The sequence below is a fragment of the Cryptosporidium andersoni genome (genome assembly GCF_001865355.1).
Source record: "Cryptosporidium andersoni isolate 30847 chromosome Unknown contig_66, whole genome shotgun sequence".
NCBI lineage: Eukaryota > Apicomplexa > Conoidasida > Eucoccidiorida > Cryptosporidiidae > Cryptosporidium > Cryptosporidium andersoni.
This window is the reverse complement of record NW_027122836.1, coordinates 31,416-56,315: the sequence shown is the minus strand read 5'-3', so window position 1 is coordinate 56,315 and position 24,900 is coordinate 31,416. Positions and strand designations below refer to the sequence as shown.

The 24,900-nt window shown below is 24.7% G+C and overlaps 11 protein-coding genes across 11 annotated transcripts; 5 read left to right on the top strand and 6 right to left on the bottom strand.

Moving 5' to 3' along the window:
* Nucleotides 1–895: 895 nt before the first annotated feature.
* On the bottom strand, nucleotides 896–1,760 carry cand_024770 (uncharacterized protein; the record flags this gene model as incomplete). Its single annotated transcript, XM_067212707.1, has 2 exons — nucleotides 896–1,659; nucleotides 1,715–1,760. 2 exons carry the CDS (start codon nucleotides 1,758–1,760, stop codon nucleotides 896–898), a joined length of 810 nt encoding a protein of 269 aa, XP_067068646.1.
* Nucleotides 1,761–2,507: 747 nt separating this feature from the next.
* Nucleotides 2,508–4,184, top strand: cand_024760 (PH domain-containing protein; the record flags this gene model as incomplete). Its single annotated transcript, XM_067212706.1, has 1 exon — nucleotides 2,508–4,184. One exon carries the CDS (start codon nucleotides 2,508–2,510, stop codon nucleotides 4,182–4,184), a length of 1,677 nt encoding a protein of 558 aa, XP_067068645.1.
* Nucleotides 4,185–4,350: 166 nt separating this feature from the next.
* On the bottom strand, nucleotides 4,351–5,664 carry cand_024750 (uncharacterized protein; the record flags this gene model as incomplete). Its single annotated transcript, XM_067212705.1, has 1 exon — nucleotides 4,351–5,664. One exon carries the CDS (start codon nucleotides 5,662–5,664, stop codon nucleotides 4,351–4,353), a length of 1,314 nt encoding a protein of 437 aa, XP_067068644.1.
* Nucleotides 5,665–5,997: 333 nt separating this feature from the next.
* cand_024740 (uncharacterized protein) lies at nucleotides 5,998–9,759 on the bottom strand (the record flags this gene model as incomplete). Its single annotated transcript, XM_067212704.1, has 1 exon — nucleotides 5,998–9,759. One exon carries the CDS (start codon nucleotides 9,757–9,759, stop codon nucleotides 5,998–6,000), a length of 3,762 nt encoding a protein of 1,253 aa, XP_067068643.1.
* Nucleotides 9,760–9,845: 86 nt separating this feature from the next.
* On the bottom strand, nucleotides 9,846–10,832 carry cand_024730 (uncharacterized protein; the record flags this gene model as incomplete). The annotated part of the gene is made up of 1 exon (XM_067212703.1): nucleotides 9,846–10,832. One exon carries the CDS (start codon nucleotides 10,830–10,832, stop codon nucleotides 9,846–9,848), a length of 987 nt encoding a protein of 328 aa, XP_067068642.1.
* Nucleotides 10,833–10,947: 115 nt separating this feature from the next.
* On the top strand, nucleotides 10,948–12,147 carry cand_024720 (uncharacterized protein; the record flags this gene model as incomplete). Its single annotated transcript, XM_067212702.1, has 1 exon — nucleotides 10,948–12,147. One exon carries the CDS (start codon nucleotides 10,948–10,950, stop codon nucleotides 12,145–12,147), a length of 1,200 nt encoding a protein of 399 aa, XP_067068641.1.
* Nucleotides 12,148–12,155: 8 nt separating this feature from the next.
* On the bottom strand, nucleotides 12,156–15,044 carry cand_024710 (DNA replication licensing factor MCM6; the record flags this gene model as incomplete). Its single annotated transcript, XM_067212701.1, has 1 exon — nucleotides 12,156–15,044. The coding sequence occupies one exon, from the start codon at nucleotides 15,042–15,044 to the stop codon at nucleotides 12,156–12,158; it is 2,889 nt and encodes a 962-aa protein (XP_067068640.1).
* Nucleotides 15,045–15,519: 475 nt separating this feature from the next.
* Nucleotides 15,520–16,679, top strand: cand_024700 (uncharacterized protein; the record flags this gene model as incomplete). Its single annotated transcript, XM_067212700.1, has 4 exons — nucleotides 15,520–15,620; nucleotides 15,685–15,841; nucleotides 15,907–16,372; nucleotides 16,441–16,679. The coding sequence occupies 4 exons, from the start codon at nucleotides 15,520–15,522 to the stop codon at nucleotides 16,677–16,679; spliced, it is 963 nt and encodes a 320-aa protein (XP_067068639.1).
* A 292-nt stretch (nucleotides 16,680–16,971) lies between these two features.
* On the top strand, nucleotides 16,972–17,968 carry cand_024690 (diacylglycerol acyltransferase family protein; the record flags this gene model as incomplete). The annotated part of the gene is made up of 4 exons (XM_067212699.1): nucleotides 16,972–17,012; nucleotides 17,083–17,156; nucleotides 17,226–17,336; nucleotides 17,367–17,968. 4 exons carry the CDS (start codon nucleotides 16,972–16,974, stop codon nucleotides 17,966–17,968), a joined length of 828 nt encoding a protein of 275 aa, XP_067068638.1.
* A 116-nt stretch (nucleotides 17,969–18,084) lies between these two features.
* cand_024680 (coatomer beta subunit protein) lies at nucleotides 18,085–21,210 on the bottom strand (the record flags this gene model as incomplete). The annotated part of the gene is made up of 1 exon (XM_067212698.1): nucleotides 18,085–21,210. The coding sequence occupies one exon, from the start codon at nucleotides 21,208–21,210 to the stop codon at nucleotides 18,085–18,087; it is 3,126 nt and encodes a 1,041-aa protein (XP_067068637.1).
* Nucleotides 21,211–23,338: 2,128 nt separating this feature from the next.
* cand_024670 (uncharacterized protein) lies at nucleotides 23,339–24,697 on the top strand (the record flags this gene model as incomplete). Its single annotated transcript, XM_067212697.1, has 1 exon — nucleotides 23,339–24,697. The coding sequence occupies one exon, from the start codon at nucleotides 23,339–23,341 to the stop codon at nucleotides 24,695–24,697; it is 1,359 nt and encodes a 452-aa protein (XP_067068636.1).
* Between the last annotated feature and the right edge of the window lie 203 nt (nucleotides 24,698–24,900).

Here is a 24,900-nt window from a genome sequence, read left to right as displayed (position 1 = left end):
AGAATTAATGTATACTATTTTATTTTTTATAATATTAAATAGTATATAGTAATGCTACTACTATTGGGTACACTTAAAAAAATTAGGTATTTAAAGATATTCATCTCAATAGTAGTATAAATATATGTTAATTTTAAGATATTATTTCTAAAAACTCACTAAAATATAATACTTTTTTTTTAATATCAGAAAATAACTTATAAATTAGAAAAAAAATTCATTATAAGAAAATGTTATGGAAATGAAAAACGAGATATTAATAATAAAGTGTTATTAAAATATTAGAAATATAATATTTGGACTTATTTACTATAAAAATTAGTATAAATTAATATTATATAGTTAAATAAATAAATTATAAAGAATTATGGTTTTAAATTCTCTTAATTCTCTTAATAATAAAAAAAAAAATCGTATATTAAAAAATAGATTATAAATAATTTTTATTACTAAATATATTAAGTTATTTGATATTGATCAAAAGTATAATTCATTTTGGGTTAAAAACTAGATAACTGTCAAACTAATAATATTAAATTAGTCATCTGAATTTAGTACAAATATAAATATTGAATAATAAGGAATACATTAAATCAAGTGATTTTCTAGATATAATTTAAACAAAGTTAATATAAATTAAAATATTAAAATATAATTGGTATTAGTAAGTTTTGCAGATTAAAAATAATTTATATATATTATCTTTAAAAGAGATATTCTTTTTAATAAATTCAATTTAGATATTATTTAATAATATTTTCCATCAAAATATTCATTTAATATATAATTATATATAGTTATATATAAAAAAACTAATATTTGATATTAATTTTGTATATTTAAAGATGATATATATATATATATATATATATATATAATTAAATATTTCCCAGTATTAAAAATCAAATTCTCCTATAAGAGTATCAAAAAATATTTCCTCATTACCAATTTGAGCTATACCTTTTCTTATTTTTATTCTCCATTTACCTTTTTGATTTTTTTTCCGAGAATATGGTCTAGCAACAGTTTCAAAGTGTCCAACAACTATATCATTACAAAAAGGTTCTTCATCTTCAAGATCAGATATATCATCTAAGTTTGATCCTTGTTCTGAATATGTATAATCTTCATCATCTTTGTTAATTTGTTCTTCATATTTAATAGATAATTGAGATGATGCAGTTGGTATAATGTCCCATTCTACTCCACCAAATTCATCTTCATCTGTTTCAAAAGAATTTACTTGATCTTTTTGAACCTCAGATATTTTAGGATTTTCACAATCTACAATATTCTTTTCTATTTGAACATCTGAATTATTAATTAGTTCTTTATTATCAGTATTATCTTTCCGTATACGTTTTGATTTTATTTCATCATCTTCATATTTATCATCTACAGTTGCTAAATTTGTAATATTTGTTGAAGTAATTATAGGCATAGGTTTCTTTAAGTGATTTGTTTCAATTTTTGCTGGGAGTACTCCTTCAAGTTTTGGTACATAGATATGATCACTTTCTAAATTCCATGATTCAGTAATAGAATATGAAAGATCTTTCTCAACACCACAATAATAATCATTTAATTTAGATATCCACTTTTGTCTTAATTTCTCAAGAACTTCTGGTGCCTGTAATCCTCTAGATTTCTCAATAGTTCCTAATAATTATTAAAAATATTCGATATAATGATAGACAACTCCTTTAAAACTTACTATCTATAATTTTTAAGTATAAATTCATGATATTTCCAGAGTTCATATTGTATATTATAAATTTTTTTAACTGTATTAATAATAAATTTTTAATTTTAATTAGTATAGTCTTATTTTAAAGCTATATAAGGTGTATTAGTTTATTTGACCGCTTTGTTAGTGCATCTTTATTTTTTATATTTGAGTATTTAGGTATTAGATAATTTAAAAAATAGACTTATTATAAGTTACTTTATAAATTTGGAATAATATGCAAAATATGAATATTTATATACTTATTTATAATTTAATATTTAACCTATATATAAAGAAGATTATTTAATATTTAAATTACTACTCTTTTTCTTATTTTATAATTTAGAATTTATAACTTAAAATAAACTCAAAAATGTAAGAATTATATGGAGTCTTAAAATTTCATATATATTAAAATTTTTAATTATTTATTTAATATATTACGTGATGATATATTTATACCGGTAGTTACATGCAATAACGTAAGAGATCTGAAATATTATAATGCATAGTTAAATCTTTTTCTAAAATAATTAAAACATATTTTTTATTATGATTAGAAATTAATTAATAAATATTATCTTATATAAAATTATATATTAAGAGGTAAATATTATACTTTAGAAGTACCCTCATTAGGATTTTATTATGATTCGAGTTATTTCACTAGAAAAAAAAAAAAAAAAAATTTAAAAAGTTTTTTATTTCTTCTTAATTATTTAATTAAAAAAGATTTTAGAAATTAAATTGGATAATTTTATTTATATTAACAAAAATAATGGAAAATATGGATAATTTACAACTATCTACAAACCTTGAAGAAGAATCAATAGCTAGTTTACATCATCCTATTTCAGAAAGTAAGACACAATTCGTAATAAGTGAAAGTAGCATTTTTGATCAATCATACAAATCTAATAAATGTATCTCTGGATCTTTAGAATCTAAAGGAGATGAAAGTTTTATATTACTCAAGCAATGGGAAAATTTTAGACTAGAAAGAACCCATCAATTTATAAGTTTATTAAATCCTATATATAATGAATTATCTAAGTCAACTCTAGAAGCAATACAAATAACACAAGATTTAGCTATTATATTACGTCTAAAAGCTAAATTATGGAGATCATATTCACAAAGTCTTGAAGGTAGTATTAAAAAAAGGGTAAAGACTATATTAGTAAATAAAATACCATCTGAAGGATTTCCAAATAAATTGAATGATATAGAAGAATTAAATGAAGTTTCATCTTCAAAATCATATATATTAAATGAATCTAACTATTCACAATCTAAATATAATAATTTAAATTCACATATGAATTCTCTTCAATTGGTTTCTTCTGTTTTTAGTACAATGAATACACAACGAGTTTGGCCATTTATTTTATCTCATTCAGGGGAACAAGAAGCTAATTATATTAAGAAATTAGCTAATAGTATAGAAGCTGATGTAGTAAATGGACATTTAAGTTGGATTACAAATAGATATATGAAAAATGCCGATAACTTCTTAAAAAATTTTTGTAAAGTACGTAGAGAATTTGAACTTGTAATGTTTGAAATTAATCAATCATGGTTAAAATATGAACAAGTTGTCAAGAATTCACAAAATAATGAATTAGAAGATATTCACTTAAAAAAAAATAAAAATGCAGATACTTGGTATTATGACCAATTATATAGACATAGTACTAGTAAATTTATTGATTGTCAAACAAAATTTTATAATATATTAATTACTACAATTGATAATTTGATGGAATTAGAGGTTTGGCGTGCATCTTCTGTACAACAAACAATAAATTACTTTTTATTTATACAAGATGAATATATTGAGTTTATACAAAAATTGGGGAAAGTTTTTAATAATGTAATTAATAATGAAGGGAATATAACAATTGAAGATAAAACTAATAATATAGATATAGTAACATCAATACCAGGACTTAGACCACCTCCAATACCTATTACAGATATAAGATTATCTAAAAATTATTCAGCTGTATCAGATTTACCTTTAATAAAGTTTATTACATCTTTAATGGTATATTCCAAACTTCCTAATTCAAATTTAGTGATATATCATGGACATATAGAGATTAAGAAAGATCAATTATTTTTAAAAAAATGGTTATCAAGATATTTGATTTTAACTAAAGATAAATATATTTATATTTTAAATTCAAGAGATGACATAGAAATGGAAGAATTACTTAAATATAATGAAAAGCCATTATGGAGTTGTAATGTAGCATCAAATATTATATCAATACGAAAAAAGGAGAAATATGGTAATAGATGCTTCTTATTAAAATTAAAACAACATGGTTTTATAAATAAATCCCTTTTAATACGATGTCCAAATGAAACTGATTGTGAGAAATGGATTACATCTTTATCTATTGGAACCAGAAAACAATTGGATAATTTTACAGATAGTAATAATAAATAATTTTTTTTTTCTTCGGAGTGTGAAAAAATCTATTGATTCCTAAAAGATTCCTAAAATAGTGAATCTATAATTTTTCTTTTTTATATCTAATTGATTTTGAAGTCAAAGCTTCTAATTTTTTTTTTTAACCATTCTACTTAATGATTAAATTCTCTTATTCTAATGATTAGTGATGATGATGGTGTGTTTGAAGCACTTGTTGTTGTTGAGTTAAAATTGTTGCTTCAGCAGTAATCTTTTTAATGCACCTACCACTTTCATTTATTTTTGAACCAGCAGGGCAATTTAAAGTAGCAGGTAATAATGATTGACATAGACCCTTGTCAGCCTTGTCAGTAAACCCTTCTGGGCACATAAGTTTTCCTGGAATAGTTTCAAATTCTTCACATTTTTTTGTCTCTGGTTGTACAATAATCTTTTGGGATACAACTGGAGTTGGTGCAGCTGGGATTGTTGGGATATAGTGATGGTGATGGCCTCTCTTAGCTAATTTTCTTCTTGTTATCATCGCTTGAGGAATGAAATTACTTTGACTATCGTTATATACATATTGAGCATCTGTATTCAATGTTTGAATATTTTGTAATGAATTTACTTCTGCATTTTCAAGACTATGGAATTTACTATCATAGAGATTTGTTTTTGTTGGTATTGGTACTTTTTTTGGTGGACATTCAAGTTCTGCTGGAACTGTTATCACTTCTACACATTGTCCATTTGACATCATAGAATTATCTGGACAGATATCTATTGGTTGTGTACTTGTTGTTGTTGTACAACCAAAGTTAATTGAATCACTCACACTACCTGGTGGACAATTTAATATTGCAGGTACAGTTTCAACTTTTGAACATGTACGTGCAACCACTTGAGTTGGAATAGCTGTAACATAGTGGTGATGATGATGATGATGTCCTTCAACAGCAATTCTTGGTGGTGGTGTACAATCATATAAGATTTCTCTTGAGCATTGATTATTATTTAATAAAGTATATTCACCACTTGGACATTCAGCTATTGGGCTCACAGTTTTTTGAACAACACATTCATCTTGGGATTTACTTAAAACTCCTGATGTACAACTTTTAACTGGTGATATAGTCTTGCTACCAGTACACATTTGTCCATCAGTAATTGTAAATCCAATTGGACACACAGCAATAGGTGGAATCTCAATAACTCTTTGACACATATTTTCCCCTATTAATGAATAATTTACAGGGCAATGTATTACTGGAGATATTGTATTAAGACACATAAGATCACTAGTTAATGTTGCACCATTAGTACAAATTTTCTTAGGTTGCAATTCTTCAAATCCAACACAAATATTTCCAGCTTCTAAATTAAATCCAGATGGACAAATTGGTGTTGCTACATTTACGATGGATACAGTTGGATGATGATGCCCACTACTGGCAAGACAATTTATTGGCCAATATATGAATAATATTAATAAACTGAAATGTATCGAATTCATGTTTATAAAAAAAAAAAATATTTAAATCTAAAATACGACAAAGTTTTGATTTTATCTGTGATGAAATATAAAAATTAAATTTTATTTTATGATTGATACCGGAACGAAATTTGAGTTATTTACACCCACAAATTTATGTAATAAATGCATGCTAATTTTTAGTCCATGTATGATTAAATATGAAGGGCTATTATCTATAGACATGCATGCAAATTTTACAATATGAACAAATTTTAGTAGAATTACATTATAAATTGAAATTCCCTTTTTTTTTAAGAAAAAAAAAAGTTTACCTAACATAAATTAGATCATAAAATGTTTAAATCTCATTATTTAATCTTCAAAATTCTTAATATTTTTAAGTAATAAAATTAATAAATTTGGCATTTTCCATATTGGTTCAATAATATCAACTTCATGACAAATTTTTTGACTATATGATGGAATTACTGTCCTTCCTATAATATTTTCTGTATTATTTTTTAATGAACTACTTTCTGAAATTCGATTATTATTATATTTATTAATAGATTGATTAATATATTGATCTTCAAAATCTTGAAGAATATATGAAATATTATTAATTTGATAATTATCTACATTTCTAGATTTATTAGTATAATTAGTTTTATTTAAAATAAATGGTCTATCAATTTGATCTGGGAACATTGGTGGACAATAATATTGGGTATATACAAGTTGTTTACCTATACATCTTGGTGGAACTTTTCTATAATATTCAACTGGCATTAACATTAATGCTTCTTTATCTAAAATATAACCATCTGGACATTGAAGAACATAATCAGTATATCCATGTAATCTACAAAGATTAGATTTAATCAAATTACTATTTTGAGGGCATGACAAATATGGTTTTGCAGTAATAACTTCACTACAATATATTTGAATAATATAATCTGTATTACCTAAAATAGCATCAGAAAGACGAATTCTTGGTTCTTCTATTTGATTATTAGAGAAATTATCTCCATTTCCAATATTATTTAATAATTTAAATAAATATGATGGTGATAATTCTTGATCAAGTAACATAGATGTATTTGATAGTACTTTATATTGATGTTCATTATTAGTTTCATTAATATTAGATATTAAAGTTGTAGAATTTTTATTTATTTCCATTGGTAACTGTGATATTAATATATTTGATTTTGATAAATTTGTATAGTGATCTGATATATTAACAGATGATTCTATATTTGAATTAAATGTATCATTTTTACTAACTCTAATATATTTGTTATGATTTAGATTTATTGATGTACAATTTTGATTAGAATTAATATTTTGTTGGGTTATATATAAAAATTGAGTATTATTAATTTGATTAATTGGTTCTTTAATATTTGATGATACATTAAATAAATTTATATCATTTTTTTTATTTTTATTCATTGTATTATTTTTAGTACAATTTTTATTAAAAATATGATCCTTCGTTATATTTCCAGTGAAATTATTATGATCTGGATTATTATTACTAGCTACTGTAATACTTTTAGAATTTTCATTTTTATCTAAATTATTTATTGAATTATTATCAATATTTTCATCAAATAATGAATTGTCAATGATATCATATACTTCTTGTAATTCATTAGGATTAAGATTTTCTATATCTTCATTTGTTACAATATGTATTCCTGTTTTTTCAAATGGTGATAATTGTGGTCTTATTAAAATATAAGGTGTTTGATCTGATGTTATACATTTAGGTTGTATAGGAATAAATTCAGTTATTATACACGTATCATATGGATTACCAAGTTCTTTTGTAAATATAATAGGTGGATTATTTCCGTTTGCAATATGAATTTCATAAGGTATACTTTCTTCTGGGCATTTATATTCAACTTTTATAATATCATCAAAGATACATTGTGGAATAGGACGATCTTCAAACATGTAAGAATATATATAATCGTATTTAATTTTAAATATATTATTTTTACAATATGGAATTCCCAAATCATCATATTCACATGGTTCAATAATACGTTTTCTACATGTAATGTGAGTTTTAGAGTTATTTAATTTTAAGCTTGGATAACGACTTTGGATACCTTGTTCATTAATATCAATAATTCGAGTTATTGGTGGTAAATTATATGAATATGATCTATTTGTATATTTATGTAAATAATTTTCTCTATATTCTTGTAAAGTTCCCATTCTCTTATTATATTCTGATGGATTATTTTCTTGATTAAAATCTGAATCATCTAATGCTTCATAACCATCTGGACATTCATATTCCTTTAAAATTTGATAAGCTAATATACAAGTTGTTAGATTGTAATATGTACTACCATTAGAACAACCAGGAAAACCAGGATAATACTTTTTCAATTCACATATTTCCTTTGCTTCATTATATGTATATGGGAAATCACAAGTCTTTGTTGCTGGTATATCAACTCTTTGTTTTACATGACATCCACCACCTCCATTACGTGATCCCCCTAATCTAGAATGACGATAATTTTGTGGGCATACAGAAGTTGCATCTGCATATGTTATCTTTATACAACTTTGTAATTCTTCATCATATTTAGAATTGGTTATACTCGGACAAAATCCAAACATCTTTAACTGTGCACCTGTTGGACGACTACAATAAGACTCATTATATGGTACAATTGACATTAATGAAAAAATATTCGGATTGTTTAAAGGATCTTGATTATTATTATTATTATTAGAATTAGTATTATTTATATTATCTGTTAAAAAATTATGCAAGGTTTCTGATGTATTCGTACACATTATATATGTCAACGGATCTGATGTGTTCAAACTTAATAGTACCTGTAATGGAATAGATCTAATTAAATCCCAATATCCTTCAATAGTAAACTTATTATACTTATTATCATCAGTAAATACTTCCATATTTTTGTCTCTTGTAAAATCATATTCAAACCACTTTGGTGATTCTGGTGATAAATAATTTAACCATGATGATGATAAGAAATTAAATTTATTATTATCATTCTCCACTAATGGAGTGTTTATATTAGCTAATGAATCATTTAAGACCATATTATTATTATAATATTTGTAATTCTTACTAAAAGGGGTTAAATCAAGTGGTATCCTATATATACATTGAACAAGATGATCTGGAGATTCTATTAGTACTTTTGAATGAAATTTATATTCTTTTGATTTATCTAAGTTACTATTATTAATATTTAAATATAAATCATCGGTTTCATTTTTAGGTATAACTATATCATTGTTCATATCTGTAATATTCTCTATATTATTTGTTTTATTTATATTATTTAAATCTGATTCTAATACTTTGAGTGAGTCATTCACAAAATTATCATTCACTTCTATACTAAGTAAATTAGTATATTTAATTTTAGAATTATTATTTCTAGGATCAAAATAACTGTTGTCATTACTAGCTAAATTATCAAGATCTCCATAAGTTGAATTAAAAATATTATTCCATTGACAGTTTGGTGGTAATAATGATATATATGAGCTATATAAATTACTAGAATTTATATTTTGATGATGATGATGATGATTATCCTCAGGATGTCCTTTTATTTTGAAATCTATGGGTGCTTGATTTCCAATTTCATCCAATTTTAAATCACAAAGACATGAACTTATATTTTGAAACTCAATTTGAAATGGGTATAATATAGGATTGTAGCGTATAATCTTATTTGCAAGAATTAAACGTAAAGAGTGTAATAATGTAAATGGTATTCCATTTACTTTTTTTCTTGTATCATCTCTAAAATAATTTGAATTTCTTGAATATGGAAATTCATCAAAATGTCCAAATGGAGATAATTGTTTATTATTATTTATTTCAATTTGGGATGATTCTGTATTAATGTATGGATTAGGGATATTATTAGAAGTAGCTCTTATTTGATTAACTTGTGGATTACCAAAGTTTGAAACTACTGGTAATAATTTACGTTTACTTGGATTTATATCAGTGATATTTGAAATACATGAAAGACTATCTTCATCAATACATAGAATACAAGTATATAATAATACAATAAGTATATTAAACAATTTAATAAATTTATTTTTCATATAATAATAAATATAAGAATTCAGATATTAATTAGTATTTATATTTTATAAAAAGACTTATAATATTCTCGTTTTTGAGATTGTTATCATAATATACAACACTTGAAATTGACATATTTACCTTTTTTAATTTCGATTTGTTTACAGTAGGTAGTTGACTTAAAAGGAGATAGATGACTTTGTTTAATTACAATTATGTTTATTTGCCTATTAATTTGTGAAGCATTATATTCATTACTTAATTTAAGAATTTTAGTATTATTTAAATCATTTATATCATTTATATCATTTGAATTATTTATATATTCAATAAGATTTTGAATATAGATAGAATTTTTAAGTAACTCATTAATATTATTATAAGGTCCCAATACTCTAGCATACCATTCTGAGTCAGTGTTATTATAATGAATTGAATGTATAATTACAAGATTATTATATAAATGATTGCCATATTTCCGTGAAATAACTTTAACAATTAGTTTAGGCATAATCCATAAGTCTAAATTATCTCGAAATAATGAATCAATTATAAGATCACTACCCAAACCTCCTTGATCATATGTTCGCTTTTTGTATAATTTAGGTCTCGTTTTATGTATAGAAGGGTCATAGCCCATACCTTTTAACATTGCCATTCCAAATGAATCTACAGGTATTTTAGATTCTTTTAAGTATACTAATTCAGATGAGATTTTAGATAAAGAGTCATTTGCTTCATTTTGTTTTTGTTTTTTACGTTTTAAGAGTAGTGGAATTAAGTTTGATGATTTGGAGGTATGTGATTCACCTTTTAGTATTGGATTTCTACATTTAATAATAAAATCTTGATCTGAATTATTATTAATTTGATGTTCTTCATCACTCCTTATATTATCTGATAAATTAAGACTTGTAATAAAATTTCTTTTAGTTACTTCATTATTATATTCTTGGTTATTATCAATGTCAAAGATATTCTCAGGTAGAAATGATTTAGTTATATCTTTATTGTTTGGATGATTACAATTTTTCTTAGAATTATTATCTTTGTCTCTGAAAAGTACAAATTGTACTTTTGGAAGATTTTGCATATCTTTTTTACAAGAATAAAGATGATAGATAAAACCAAATATATGGCGCTTCAAGGTGCTATATAATTGGTATCTAGTAATACCGGTATTATATTAAAGCTATTAATCTTATTGAATGTTTATATTCTCAAATATTAAGGATAAAAGTAAACATAAAACTGAAATAAGAAATGATGGAGATAATGAAAAATCTATTCTAAGAATTTGTTGTTGTTGTAATATAATTTTTTCAGTTATTATAAGTAAAGGTGAGAACGACAATTTGCACTCAATTTTGGATTCATTTTTAGATGATGAAAATGAATGTTATTCTAATCTATTGGAAAATTATCTTTTACAATTTATGGAAGTGACTCTTGAGTGTTATGATGATCCAAAAGAAAATATTGAAGAGTCCGTTTGCGTTGAATGTATTGATAGATTAATTATGCAATTTGAGTTAAATTTAAATAAAACAATTGATGAAACAAAGACATTAAATTTATTAATTGGAAATACAGATTATTCTGATGAGGATATTTCTATAATAAATTCATTAATTAAAGAATCTTTATTTAATAATGAAAAAGACTTACCAGACAAATATATTTCTAATCAATGTATACATGACAATTTAGATTACTTTGAAATTTTAGTTAAGAGACAAGAGAAAGAGATAAAATTGAATAATATATTTAAACTAGAATATATACAGAGATTAATTGATGGAACTAATAGTGATATAAGATTTTTGCAGTATCATGTAGACTTATTAAGAAAGATGAATATATTCAATACTACTTTTTATATTAATCAAATAAATGGAATAGGTACTATAAATAATTTGCGTTTAGGTTTGTTAGATAATTCAGATGAGAACTGGAGAGAGATAAATGGTGCACTAGGTTATACAAGTTTACTATTATGTTGTATTGCTGAGAAGTTAAATGTTGAAGTTACTTTAAATCCATATGGTAATTACTCAACTATTACTACTGATAGATGTATTCCAGAATATTTATCTAATTTTGTGAAGGGAGAATATTCAATTTTACCACTTTATGGGAGTACTTCAGCAAATTCAAATTATAACCAATGTATCAAATTTGATAGTGCAATTAAAGCTTTGTTATCTAATATAAGTAATATTGCTAAATATATGAATTGTAGTGACAAATTACCTTTTATTATTAATTATGATATGAATACAATTGATGGTATTAGTTATAATTTATTATTTAATGATAAGCGAACTTGGAATAATGCTATGAAAATGCTACTTATAAATTTGAAGTATTTAATAATAAATCTTTGTGAAGTAAATCTACAGAATTAATATATTTATTATATTTCATTTTGGCTTGTTATATCATTTTGTGAGGACTTCTCATCAAAATCATCAAAAAGTGAAGGATCTACTTCTATATTTCCACTGTCTATGTTCTCTATATTATCTTGTAAGAAATCTTCAGGTTCCAGATTTTGATTTAGTTCAAGTATATCTACATCATTTATGTTATTAATTTCAACTCTTTCTGTTTCACCAAATGTGCGATATGCAAAATCTGCATGTTTTGCTATTTTATTGTTGTCACTATTAAGATCGGTATTTTGTATATAATTAGGATGAACCCTTATAAATGTTCTAATAATTGGTTCATTATTAACATTTGTCGAAGTTTCTAAATCTTTACCTGAATCTTCCTGTATTATTTCTTCACGATGAGCTATATAGAATATCATATCACGATGAATCATACGTAAAATAGCTCTATGATATCGTCTTTCTAACTCACTAAGTTCATCTTCACTCTGAGGATGATCATATTCACTAATATACCATGATATTAAGTCAGTTACTTCTATACTTGCCTCACCAGAATCTTTTTCTATATCTAGTACATGGTCAACCATTCTTCTAGCTATTTTGAAATATTCTGCATAGCCGATTGTATTATTATTATTTTGTTTTGATAATTTGGATATATCTTGATTAGATTCTTCATTGATCTGTTCATTTCCATGTTCATTTTCAACATTATGTTCTTCATCATCAATATCCATTTCACATAAATCAATATCACCATATCTCACTTTACTTAAAGAATTTTTAAATACTGAACATGCCTCTTCAACATGTTCTGATGTAACAACATATGAAAATCTTAATTTAGCAATAGCTTCAGATAAACGTATAAGACTTTCTAATTGTCTAACAGTAATTCTCATAGCTCTTGTTCCTGTAGTTGTATCACCCATACGTAATGCTTGATATGTACGAACTAATATTAATTTTGCAGCAGGTGTAATTGTAGGCTTAAAAGTTTTAGCATATGCAATATATTGAGCTACTTCTGCACGATTTAATTGCAACAAATTCATATTATTGTCTACTTCATCAATTTGCTTACCTTTAATATCAGTTTGATTATTAACTGCTAATGCATGTAATTTTACAATGAAAGATGCTAAAACTTCATCATAAACCTCTTCTGGATCATCAATCATAACAAAAAATAGATCAAAACGAGATAAAATAGGTGCAGATATCTTAACATTTTGTGATAAAGTTTTTGATGAATTATAACGACCACCAATTGGACTACATGCTGCTAATACTGAAGCTCTAGCATTTAATGTTGCTAATACACCAGCTTTAGTAATTGAAATAGTCTGCTGTTCCATAGCTTCATGTATTGCTACTACATCCTTATCATCCATCTTATCAAATTCATCAATGCAACAAATTCCCTTATCAGCTAACATTAATGCTCCTGCTTCAATAACAAAATCACCTTGATCTAAATCACGATGTACTGATGCAGTTAAACCAGCAGCTGTTGAACTCTTTCCAGAAGTATAAACTGTCCTTGTTGCAAATTTTTGAACAAATTGTAGAACTTGACTTTTAGCTGTTGATGGATCACCTACTATACAGACATTAATATCACCTCTTAATTTTATATTATCTTTTGTTCTCTTCTCTACACCACCAACTAATTGTAGTAAAATCCCCTTTTTTAAATCTGGATAACCAAACACTTGTGGTGCAATATATTTTGCTAATAAATTTAGTCCATTTTGATGTTGTGATATTTCAACAAATTTTTTATAAGACTCATCACTAATATTTAAAAGTTTTAATGGATCTGAATTCTCCGAATTATTTGTTATATCTGATAATATATTTCTATGACTTGATATGTTATTTGAATTTACTAAACTTTCCAATATCCTACCATCATCCAATGATGCAACTGCATTGACTGTTTCAATATGACATGCTAGAAAACATAAACGGTATCCTAAGTCACGTGTACCTAGTGATTTCAAACCACTAATACCACTGTAATCATTGCTTTGATTTCTTGCTCTATCTTTTACAACACTTGAGGGAACATCACCTGGTTTCATTAATGAAGGTATATCAGGAGCTACAATTAACTGTCCAGTTAATATAACTTTATCACCTGGTTTACAACGATCTACACAATCACCACGCAATATTGCATCCATTGACCTTGGCATAGAACCTGGAGGTATTTCAGTAGCATGTTCTTGTATACGTAGTTTTTGCCAGTCTCCAAAATCACTATGTTCTAATTTGAGTTGCCATGCTGTACGATTTCCACATCCTTTAGTAGGGCATACTACTGGTAATGTATATACAAATTGTTGTATTACATTATCTACAATATTACCACAAATTTCACATTCAAAACATCCCTTTAATAATTCTGGTCTTACGTCAGATGTTCTCGTAATTGTACCACGTACACTTATTAATTTCCCTAACCTTTCACATCTAAGAGTCCTTAAACTTTCAATCCAACGTAAACCATAGAATGAAGCTGAATATGTAATTACGGATGTACTAATTCGATTATTTCCTTCATTACTTATTATTAAACTGTGACAAAATGAAGTTACAAGGCTATTAATTGCATCTTTAAGTTCACCATAATATTCAGTTATTAAAGATAAAAGCGATGGTCCACTTAGTAATGACGGATTATCAATTATATCTTCGTCAATAACTTCTTGATTATTACAATAATTTAATAAATCATTAATATCTATATATAATGTATGTGATAAGCGTGATGTAACCAATTGTTCAGCTTGATTTACATATTTTGGAAAATTTCCTCTATCTTGAAAGTTTCTTAAAAAACTCAAAAATGAACGATCTAAGACTGATAAAGATAATTGATCAAATAGAGTGCCTGTCATTATATTATTTTTAATTTTATATTCCAGTCCTATTCCTTTTTTTACTTTTCCTTATATTACCCGATTTGCCACACAAATATCCGGTACTTTTAAGCCCCATAATACACCGCCACTTTATTTTTTAGATACCATTATTGTAGAAGCAATACTATTTTAAATAGTTACAAATTTCTTTTTCTTCTTCTTAAATATTTTGATTCTAATAGCTAAATATATAAGGTGAAATTTTATCAAAATTTAATTCATAATATAATTTTGATTTTACTAATACTATAATAAAGGCCATATAAAAAAGAAATTAAGAGTTACTGACTTATTAACTTTCTCAAATAATCTTGATAATATATTTTAGCTTATACTTTAAACTATAAAGAATTTTTTCTGAAAAAAAAGGAAAAATCGGGAAAAAAAATAAAAACTATCTATAAATGCGGTATGCTGATGTTATAGAACACCTGTATATATTATTTGAATTATGAATAACCTTTGCTTTATTGATATTGGAGCAAATTTAACTGACCCTGTATTCCAGGGTATATACCATGGTAAATCATATCATTTACCAGATATATCAGAGTAAGATTAATTAGTCTCAAATTATATTTAATATTATAATAAGTTAATGTTCTATAAATGATAGTATAATTGAAAGAGCTCGCTTGAATGGTCTTAAAAAAATCATGATTACATGTGGTTGTTTACAAGATTGTATTGATGCATTGGAATTATGTAGAATTTATGATCCTGATTGTAAATTTCTTTATATTACTGTTGGAGTTCATCCAACAAGAGCACAGGTAAGTTTTACTGTTAATTATTAATTTAGGTTCTTAAATGATGACTTCATTTTATTTTATTTAAGGAATTAACATGTAAAAATACTAATAACTGCAAAGGTTCATTTTGTGATTGTGCTAATAAATATCTTGATAAATTAAAACAAATTATAATATCCAATAGGAATAGGGTTGTAGCTCTTGGAGAATTTGGACTAGACTCAGATAGAACTCAATTTTGCCCAATAGAAATACAAATAAGATATTTTGAATTTCAATTATCATTGCTTGAGAATTTCAAATTACCACTTTTCCTTCATATTCGGGGTAATTCCGAATGTGTACTAAAAGCAATTTATATTCTTCAAAAATATAGACATTTATGGATTGAGAAAGGCGCTGTAGCTCATTCATTCACTGGAACAAAACAGGATTTAGATTCTTTATTAAATATTGGTTTAGATATTGGAATAAATGGATGTTCACTTAAAACCCAACAGAATCTTGAATTATTAAAGTATATACCATTAGACAGACTCCATATTGAAACTGGTAAGTTTCATATTATCTTAAAAAAAAAAGTTAATTCCCAAACAAAAAAACTTAATATTTTATTGCAGATTCACCATGGTGCGAAATAAAACCAACCCATGCTAGTTTTCCACTTGTTAAAACTCATTTTCATCAAGTACAAAAACCTGCAAAGTGGACTAAATCTCATTTGGTCAAAGGACGTAATGAACCAGTAAAGATTATTCAGGTTGCTGAAGTTATATTTTCAACTATTCAGCCATCAATTTCATTTGATTTATTTGTAATTCAAATATATGAGAACACTTTAAAACGTTACTTTTCCTGATATTTACACTTATTTTATGCGTTGATTTTGAAGTTTTTTAATTCATATTTAATATTTTTAGATAAATTTCATGCATGTCAACTCTTACCGCGTGTTCAATTTTATTAAATATTACATGTATTTATAATGTGGATAATATTTATTGAGTATTATTGATAAGAAAACTTAAAAAAAATTCAAGAAGTAGAGGAATGGTTCATAATAAGGAAATAGAAACTTTTGAAATACCTATTTCTCAATCTAAACTTATTCAAATATATGGTGGCTTTTGTTATATACTATTTCTATTTATATGGATATTATGTTCTATAGTTCCACTTCTTTTAGTTCTATGTATTTATTACAAAAAAAAAATATTGCTGTCAATAATTGTAGCATTTATTTTATTTTCTTATTATATTAGGACACTTCCAGAACTTCCATATATATTTAAGAAATTTTCTTTATTGATAATTACTGATATGAACAATTGGACAGGTAAGATGTGCTATTAATTTGTATCATCTGATAATTTTAAACATTTCTAATTAATTTCTTTTTATATAGGTCCATGTAAAATTATTGTAGAATCACCCGATTTTGAAAAAAATCAAAAACAGCTGCTAGGTATTCATCCTCATGGAGTAACTAGCATTGGCTTAATGAACATTGTTAAAAGTAATATTTTTAAAAAACTTTATGTTATAGTAACTGAAGCTATTATATGGTTACAACCTATAATTTGGTCAATATTAAGTATGTTTGCAACATTACGTGGAGCTAGTCATACTTCATTTAGAAATATAATGAAAAGAGAAGAAAGCCCCTTAATTATGTTTCCAGGTGGATTCCAGGAATCAACAATTTTGGATTGGGGTGTGGATGAAATATATATAAAGAATAGATATGGTTTTATAAAATATTGTATGCAATACAATTATAGAATACGTCCTGTGTATGTATTTGGAGAGTGTTTAACTTTTAATAACACAAAATTTGCAAGGAATTTGAGATTATTTCTAAATAAATTTAGTATACCTGGAGTTTTTCCTTATGGTGATTATTGGTGGTTACCATTTTTACCAAAAAAAAATGTGCCACTTTTAGTTGTTATTGGAAGTCCAATAAAAGTTCCATATTTTCCAGAAAATCCACCAAGGGATGAGATTAAGAAATACCATAAAATATATATTGAGAGATTACAAGAATTATATAGAACTTATAGCCCAAAGTACTTAGAATCATTTACTGATTATGAAGTAATAAAGAAATATAAAGAAATTAAATTACCGGAAATAAGTTTAATATAAATAAATATTAGTTATATTAACGATAGATATACTAAACTATATATAATTAACTTGAATTAATCAATTAATAAAAAAAAACATTGAGTTCTAAAATAATAGATTAGTTAAAACAGTATCTAAAGTATCTCTATAAAGTTGATATTTAAAAGTTGATTACAATTAAAATTAGATGTATCCGAAGGTATTTTGCGTTGAATAGAAACAATACGATCTCCTAAAGAAAGTGCAATACCTTGAGTTCTACTACGTATTCTGACAGTACCAATTATAGTCTTATTTTCATTTGAATTATTTGAAGTATGCTGTTTCTCTAAGCTGATATTAACTAAGGCATCTTCTCCAAATATACTTTTAGAATACAAGTTAGCAGCAAAAAATGAGGAGTTCTCACTCATTTTATTTATATATGAATCAGTATCATTAATGTCGTTTGAATTTATACCAATCAATGAAAGTTTTGTTTGTGACATAATGAATTTCAAAAAGTGCACAAATGAAGTACAAAATGTATGTATTGGTATTTTATTTTCCCATTCAAATTCAGCCCAAAGTTGTCTAAATAATGATGGAGGTATTGTCTTACATGAAATGAAATCTATTAAATCTATATTTATTTCATTCAAGACTACTGTATCATTAGAATAAATATTTGTATTCAGTTGACTATTTCCACTTGGTTTTAATTGGAAAGTAACAAAACCAAATAGTATGCCAGTTTCAATAGATTGAACTTGTACTGTTGAATACAAATGTACCACTTCAGAAGGATCTAGATGATTAATATTTTGTGGTTTCTCAACTACTTGAAGATTTCCATATGGATATATTTCAATTTGGATATTTTGTAAAGCTGTGTTAGCTCTATTCATAATAATTAATTCTAAAAGCACATCATGTTGTTGTACTTGTACAATAACTTCAATATAAACTGGATCATCTAAGCCTGTAATTGGATAAATACGTTTAAGAGAATTACAGTCAATAATATCAATATTATTTGGATTTTTGGTACATATCTTGAAAGGATCTTCATATTGACCAATATCATCTTCAACTTGTAATAAATCATATCCACTTAGCATTACCTTTTCCTTTAATTGCCTAAAATTTAAAGTTGTAAATGGATGCCTAACTTTTATAGGTTCATGTTGAATTTCATATTCATCACCTATTTGAGATATTGTTTGACTTGAATTATCAAAATTTAGATTATCTCCTGTTGAAAATAATTCATCACGAAGTTTAATAATGTTACTTGTTGGTTTATTTGATCCACCAGATTCAATATTATTGTATATAGATTTAATAGTATGTAAACATTGTCTTAGTCTTCTGGTAGTATCATTCATATAACCACCACTATTTTTTTCATTAATACTATATTTTAAGAAGCAAACAATCATATATAGAGCTTGGTTATATGTATGTATTGGAAGATTAATCTCATTATTGTTATATGTTGGAATAAGAATAATTTTTATTAAGGAAACTCCAAGACATGCCATTAAAAGTAAATCATTATCATTTGTTATTAATTTTCTAAGATAACTCTCATTATCTGTATTAAAATTATTAATATTGTCAATTTTTGAAGTATTTTCTATTGAAGGATTAATAATGTCTTGAGTAGCATAACTACCATCTTCTAAAATAATTGTTTTTGTAACAACATTTGAATTATTTTCAATCTTTTCTATTTTTGACTCGTCTGTTCTATGGTTATATTTAATATGAAGAGGTAAAGGTATTAAAAGTTTGTGAATCATATCAACAATCTTCTGAATACTTTCTTTATTATGGCCCTTATATTCACTTATTATCCATAAACAAGTTCTAAGTGGTTTGCTAAATTGAATATATACTAATTGGCAAAGTAATTTTTGAGTAATTTCTGAATGCAAATTTGGATGATTAATAACCATTTCACGTAAAAACTGCATTACTTCATTAACAAAAATAGCATCATTATTACCAAGATAACTGATTGAAACTTCAAATAATTGTTGAGAAGTAATCTGTGGATATTTTCTAGTAATTGAATGTAGAGATCTTAATACAGTCAATTGACATTGTTGAAGTTGCCGCACCTCAGATTGTGTAGAGGAATTAGAAAATGATGAATTAATAGTTTGTAAATGTTTCATTAAAAAATTAAATGTTTCCATACAATTATCTTTCGTTAATAAAGATGACAACATCATATCTAAAATTTTAATAAGTATTGATTGTGATGTAGTACATAATAATACTCTGAGAATATCAAGAATAAAGTACTGTTGTAGTAGATATAATACTGATGTTAGGTGAGTTATTTGAGATAATCGACTTAAAATCATAAATTTCACATTATTATCAGAATGAGTTAAAAGTAAATTAATATATGCTTGTATAGCTGTCTTTATTGAATTTGTAGATGTAGAATATCCAATTGTAATTAAAGTATTTGCACCTTCAAAAGCAATAGCAGGGGATCCATACTGAACAATATTTACAATTAATTGAAGTAGAGTATTTCTATGATGAGGATATCCACGATATATTTTTCTGAAAAGTTCCAGTAAGACCATTTGCACAAAGTCTCCCATATATGGGATATTATCTTGAATTGATAGAATATATCTTAGTGATCTATCAACATCACAATTCGTTAAAACAAGAAATGCATTTCTTTTCGTAGATACATCTCCTTCTATTAAAAGGAGTTTTTCTATCTCATCAGTAGCATGAGGTATAAGTTCAATACCAAAAGTTCGAATAATGGAGTATATACACATTACAGCATTACGTCTAACATATGAATGTCTATTTCCCAAATTTGCAAGTATTGTCTCAATCAAAGGTTGAATAATTTTTAAAAATCTTAAATTACATAGTAGTCGTAAAGTTGAACCACGTATGTATTCATTTGGATGTTGTAAATCATTACGTAAAGCATTACAAACTAAAATCATTTCTTCTTTTAAATTCCCGTCATTATCACATTTTTCTACAATTTCCCAATATAATTGAAGATACTTTTTAACTTTATGATTTGTACTTTGTACTACATATCTAATAACTGTCATTAATAATCTTTTATATGCTTCACCATGTATCATCCATATAATTAATTCTTGTAATGCTCTACATTTCTCCATATCATCAGGATTTTCTAGTCGTTTCTGTAATTCATTTGAAGATGGTGGACTTCCACCAACAATTGGTGGAACTATTAGAGTACAATTTTTTTCATATTCGTGCATCTTAGATTATATACGGGATAAATATGTAGAAGACGTACTTTACTTTGCACTTCAAGACCAACTTTCAATATACAAAATTATTATATATAATTTACGGAACTAAATCAAAATTTAGAAGCTAGTCTTTAATATTTCCTTTAATATATAGACTAATAAATCTTAAAATTTTCCAATATGTCCTTAGTATTACTCCCACTTCCTCCCCCCACCATTAATATTCAAATGTAGCAGTTAGCGCCTAAATAGATGGATGTTTATTTAAATGGTGCATCTTAAGTAACATTATAGCGCCAAATAAATGGTGCAAAAACAACATCTTATGGTAGGAAAGTCTGGTAAGAATAAGTTAACAGAAATATTGCAGATAAACTTTTCCTAAATTACTAAGCTTAAGCTTTATTTAGGGAATCTCTTGTATTTATATTATACACCAAACTAATAATTATAATACTCTTATAATAATAAGGGGATATCACATTATTTGATGTTATAAAGAAAAAAATAAGAAATAAATGGGAAATGTTAGGGATTATTTTAAAATATTACATATTAAAATTATGACGAATTTATCAATAATTCCTTTTGTTTAATTATATAAAGTCCTAGAACACTTCTTATCGTTTAAATAACTTAAATGGAAATTTAATAACTAAAATAAGAATATTGACTTAATATATCTAACATATAACATATAAAGTACACAAGAAAATTATTTAATAAATATTTTAAAGTATTTATATACATGATATTCCAGTAATATTTAAATTTATTCTTAGAGAAGATATATCATTTAATATTTCACAATTTGATTAAAGCTAATAAGGTGTGATCTTCTTAATAATCTAAAGTTATTAAAGTAACATATATAATTGGGACTATATAAATCTGAGAATTAATAAACAATAAATCAATCACTTTTTTATTAACATTTTTTATATATACTACAGATCTCGATTTTACATTGATAATTTTAAGCTTAATTTAAATATTACTATAAAAGAAAAAAAGGGATTCGATTATATTAAAAGATATTTGTAGTATCTTGAAGAATTTATCTTATATATATTATTTAATAAAAATTAAAGATAATATAATATATAAAAAGTGAAATATTTTGTTTGATTTATAATATTAACTAAATATTTTATTACATAACTATTTTTACAAGTATAATGCAGAGATAAATATAAAAATATATTAAATTAACTATAATTTTATATTTGAAAATCTTATAATTTAGTAAGATATGATATTATTACCCAAATATAATATATATTATAGAATACAATAAACTATTAAAGTATTAGGAATTTGACAATAATAAGATAGAATTCTATAATATATTTCCTGACAAAAGATTATATATTGATATAAATAAAAAACAAATTTAATATTTTAATTAATTCTAAAAAATTTTGAATATATTTCTTAATAGTACATTATTGCAAAAATAAATGTTTAATTTATTAAGTTATTTTATATTATTCTCATTTATCATATAGTAGTAATATGAAAAAAAAACCAATTTAATAAATAAAGAAAATATTTTATTATAAAAATGAAATACTTTACTTTAAACAATAAATATACAATAATAATTTCGAATATTTATAAAAAGATTTTAGTTGTAATGCTAATATATAGATAGATGCTAAGATATTTGGTAATACTATAAAAAAAAAAAAATTAAACTTTAATTACTATTTATAGATAGACAACATAATCACTTTTAGTCTATATTTTTATAATTGAAACTTGGAATAATTAGGAAAATATAATATATATTGAAAAACAAAAGAATAGGAATATCTTAGATAATATCTTTAGCTATTATATTGTCTATAATAATAAAATAGGACATAATATAATTCATAAAAATATATTGACAATATTAGTTAATTATACTTATATTTATAAACTTGTCAAGTTTTTTAGTATGAATATTATTTCCACTTTACAACTTTTTATAACATAAGATCTAAATATTTTTCCGCCTAAATTAACGTCAGGTATCGTATTAGTATCTATTTAAGGCGCTATTTTTTTGTAAAATTACAAGAATCTAATGGAGTCCTATTTTGCATGCAATATTACGATAATTGTATCTAAAGTGTGTCTATATTAAGAAATGTCAAAGGATCTCTATAAATATATTTACATAAATTCTATTGATGAGAGCTATATAAAGTGCTTACATGAAAGAAATGTAGCTGAAATAAGGGCTTCTTACAAATTAATTGAAAGACAGATAAAACATTTATATTCTTATATGAAGAAAGGATTTAAAATATGTGATGATGAAGATAGAGAATCTCAAATAGATAAGCTCATTGAAAAGACAAATCTGTTGAAAAATGATGTATTAATAGTAAAGTCCAATTGTGAGCAGCTAATTGAGGCTACTATCAGAATACTTAGATCCTTTGAACATAAAAGGTATTTGGATGAATCATGGGTTAATAAAAATTTTAATTTCAAAAATATGACACAAATAACTAATAAAATATTATTGGATTATTTTGATCGTAGTAGAAATTATCCAAACACAAGATGCAAATTGTTTGAAATAATTAAAAGGTCCTATGAAGATAATAATAGTAACTCTATTTGTAATGATAAACAAATTAATCAGAGCAATATTTATAATAATAATAATAATATAGAATCATCCAATATAGATATTCAGAGTGAAGAAATAATTGATAATTACTTGTTATTTGAAGAGTATGACAAAATTTGTAACTCTTTGATAAACTTGAATGAAACATCATATGCTTTACAATGGATAAGTTCTCATAAATCTAAAATAAATAAAAGTATAAAATATAAAGAACCTTATACACTGTTAGAAGTGCAATTACAAGTTCAAAATGCTGCAAAAAAATTCATTAATAATGTACAAAGTGAGACTTCGAATCCATTTATAGTATTAAATATGATTATTCAAAATATGAAAGATTTGATAAATTTAGATTTATACAGTTTACATGGAAATGAAATAAAGGAATTTATTATTTCATGTTTATTCTCAATTAAGAAGCAAAAGTGGAATATAAATACTGGTGTAGAATATGAGGATACAGATAATATAAATTTAGTATCCAAGTATTTTGAATTAAGTAGATGGGAGAATATATTAGAGGAGTTTAAAAGAACTTGGTTTTGGGTATATGGCTTTCCAAAAAAATGTACTTTATTAAGATTAATGGATATAGGTTTCTCAGTATTAAGTACCAGTATTTGTAAACATAGGATATCAGCTAATTGTCCTAGTTGTAGTGCATATAGTGAAGATTACATTGATAAACTTCCATTAACTCATAGGTTACAAAGTTTTATAATTTGTCCAATAACTGGAGAGTTTATGGATGATAATAATCCTGCCTTTGTATTACCAAATGGTTATATTATATCTAAAAATGTGTTATTTCAAATTTTTAAAAATTCAAATATTAATAAAAATTTTCAAAGACTTTATCTTGTATAAGGTTTAGTATTAAAGATATATATATATAAACTAGACTTTATTAAATATTTAATGACTGCATTATCTTTCATTAAAATGTCTCATTCAACTTAAATCAGGTAGTTTTTTTTTTTAAATAATAGTTTTAATAGTTCCTCCCTATTTATAATTTTCATTTTCCATAATTTGATGATGACAATTCTATAATTAATAAATATATTTGA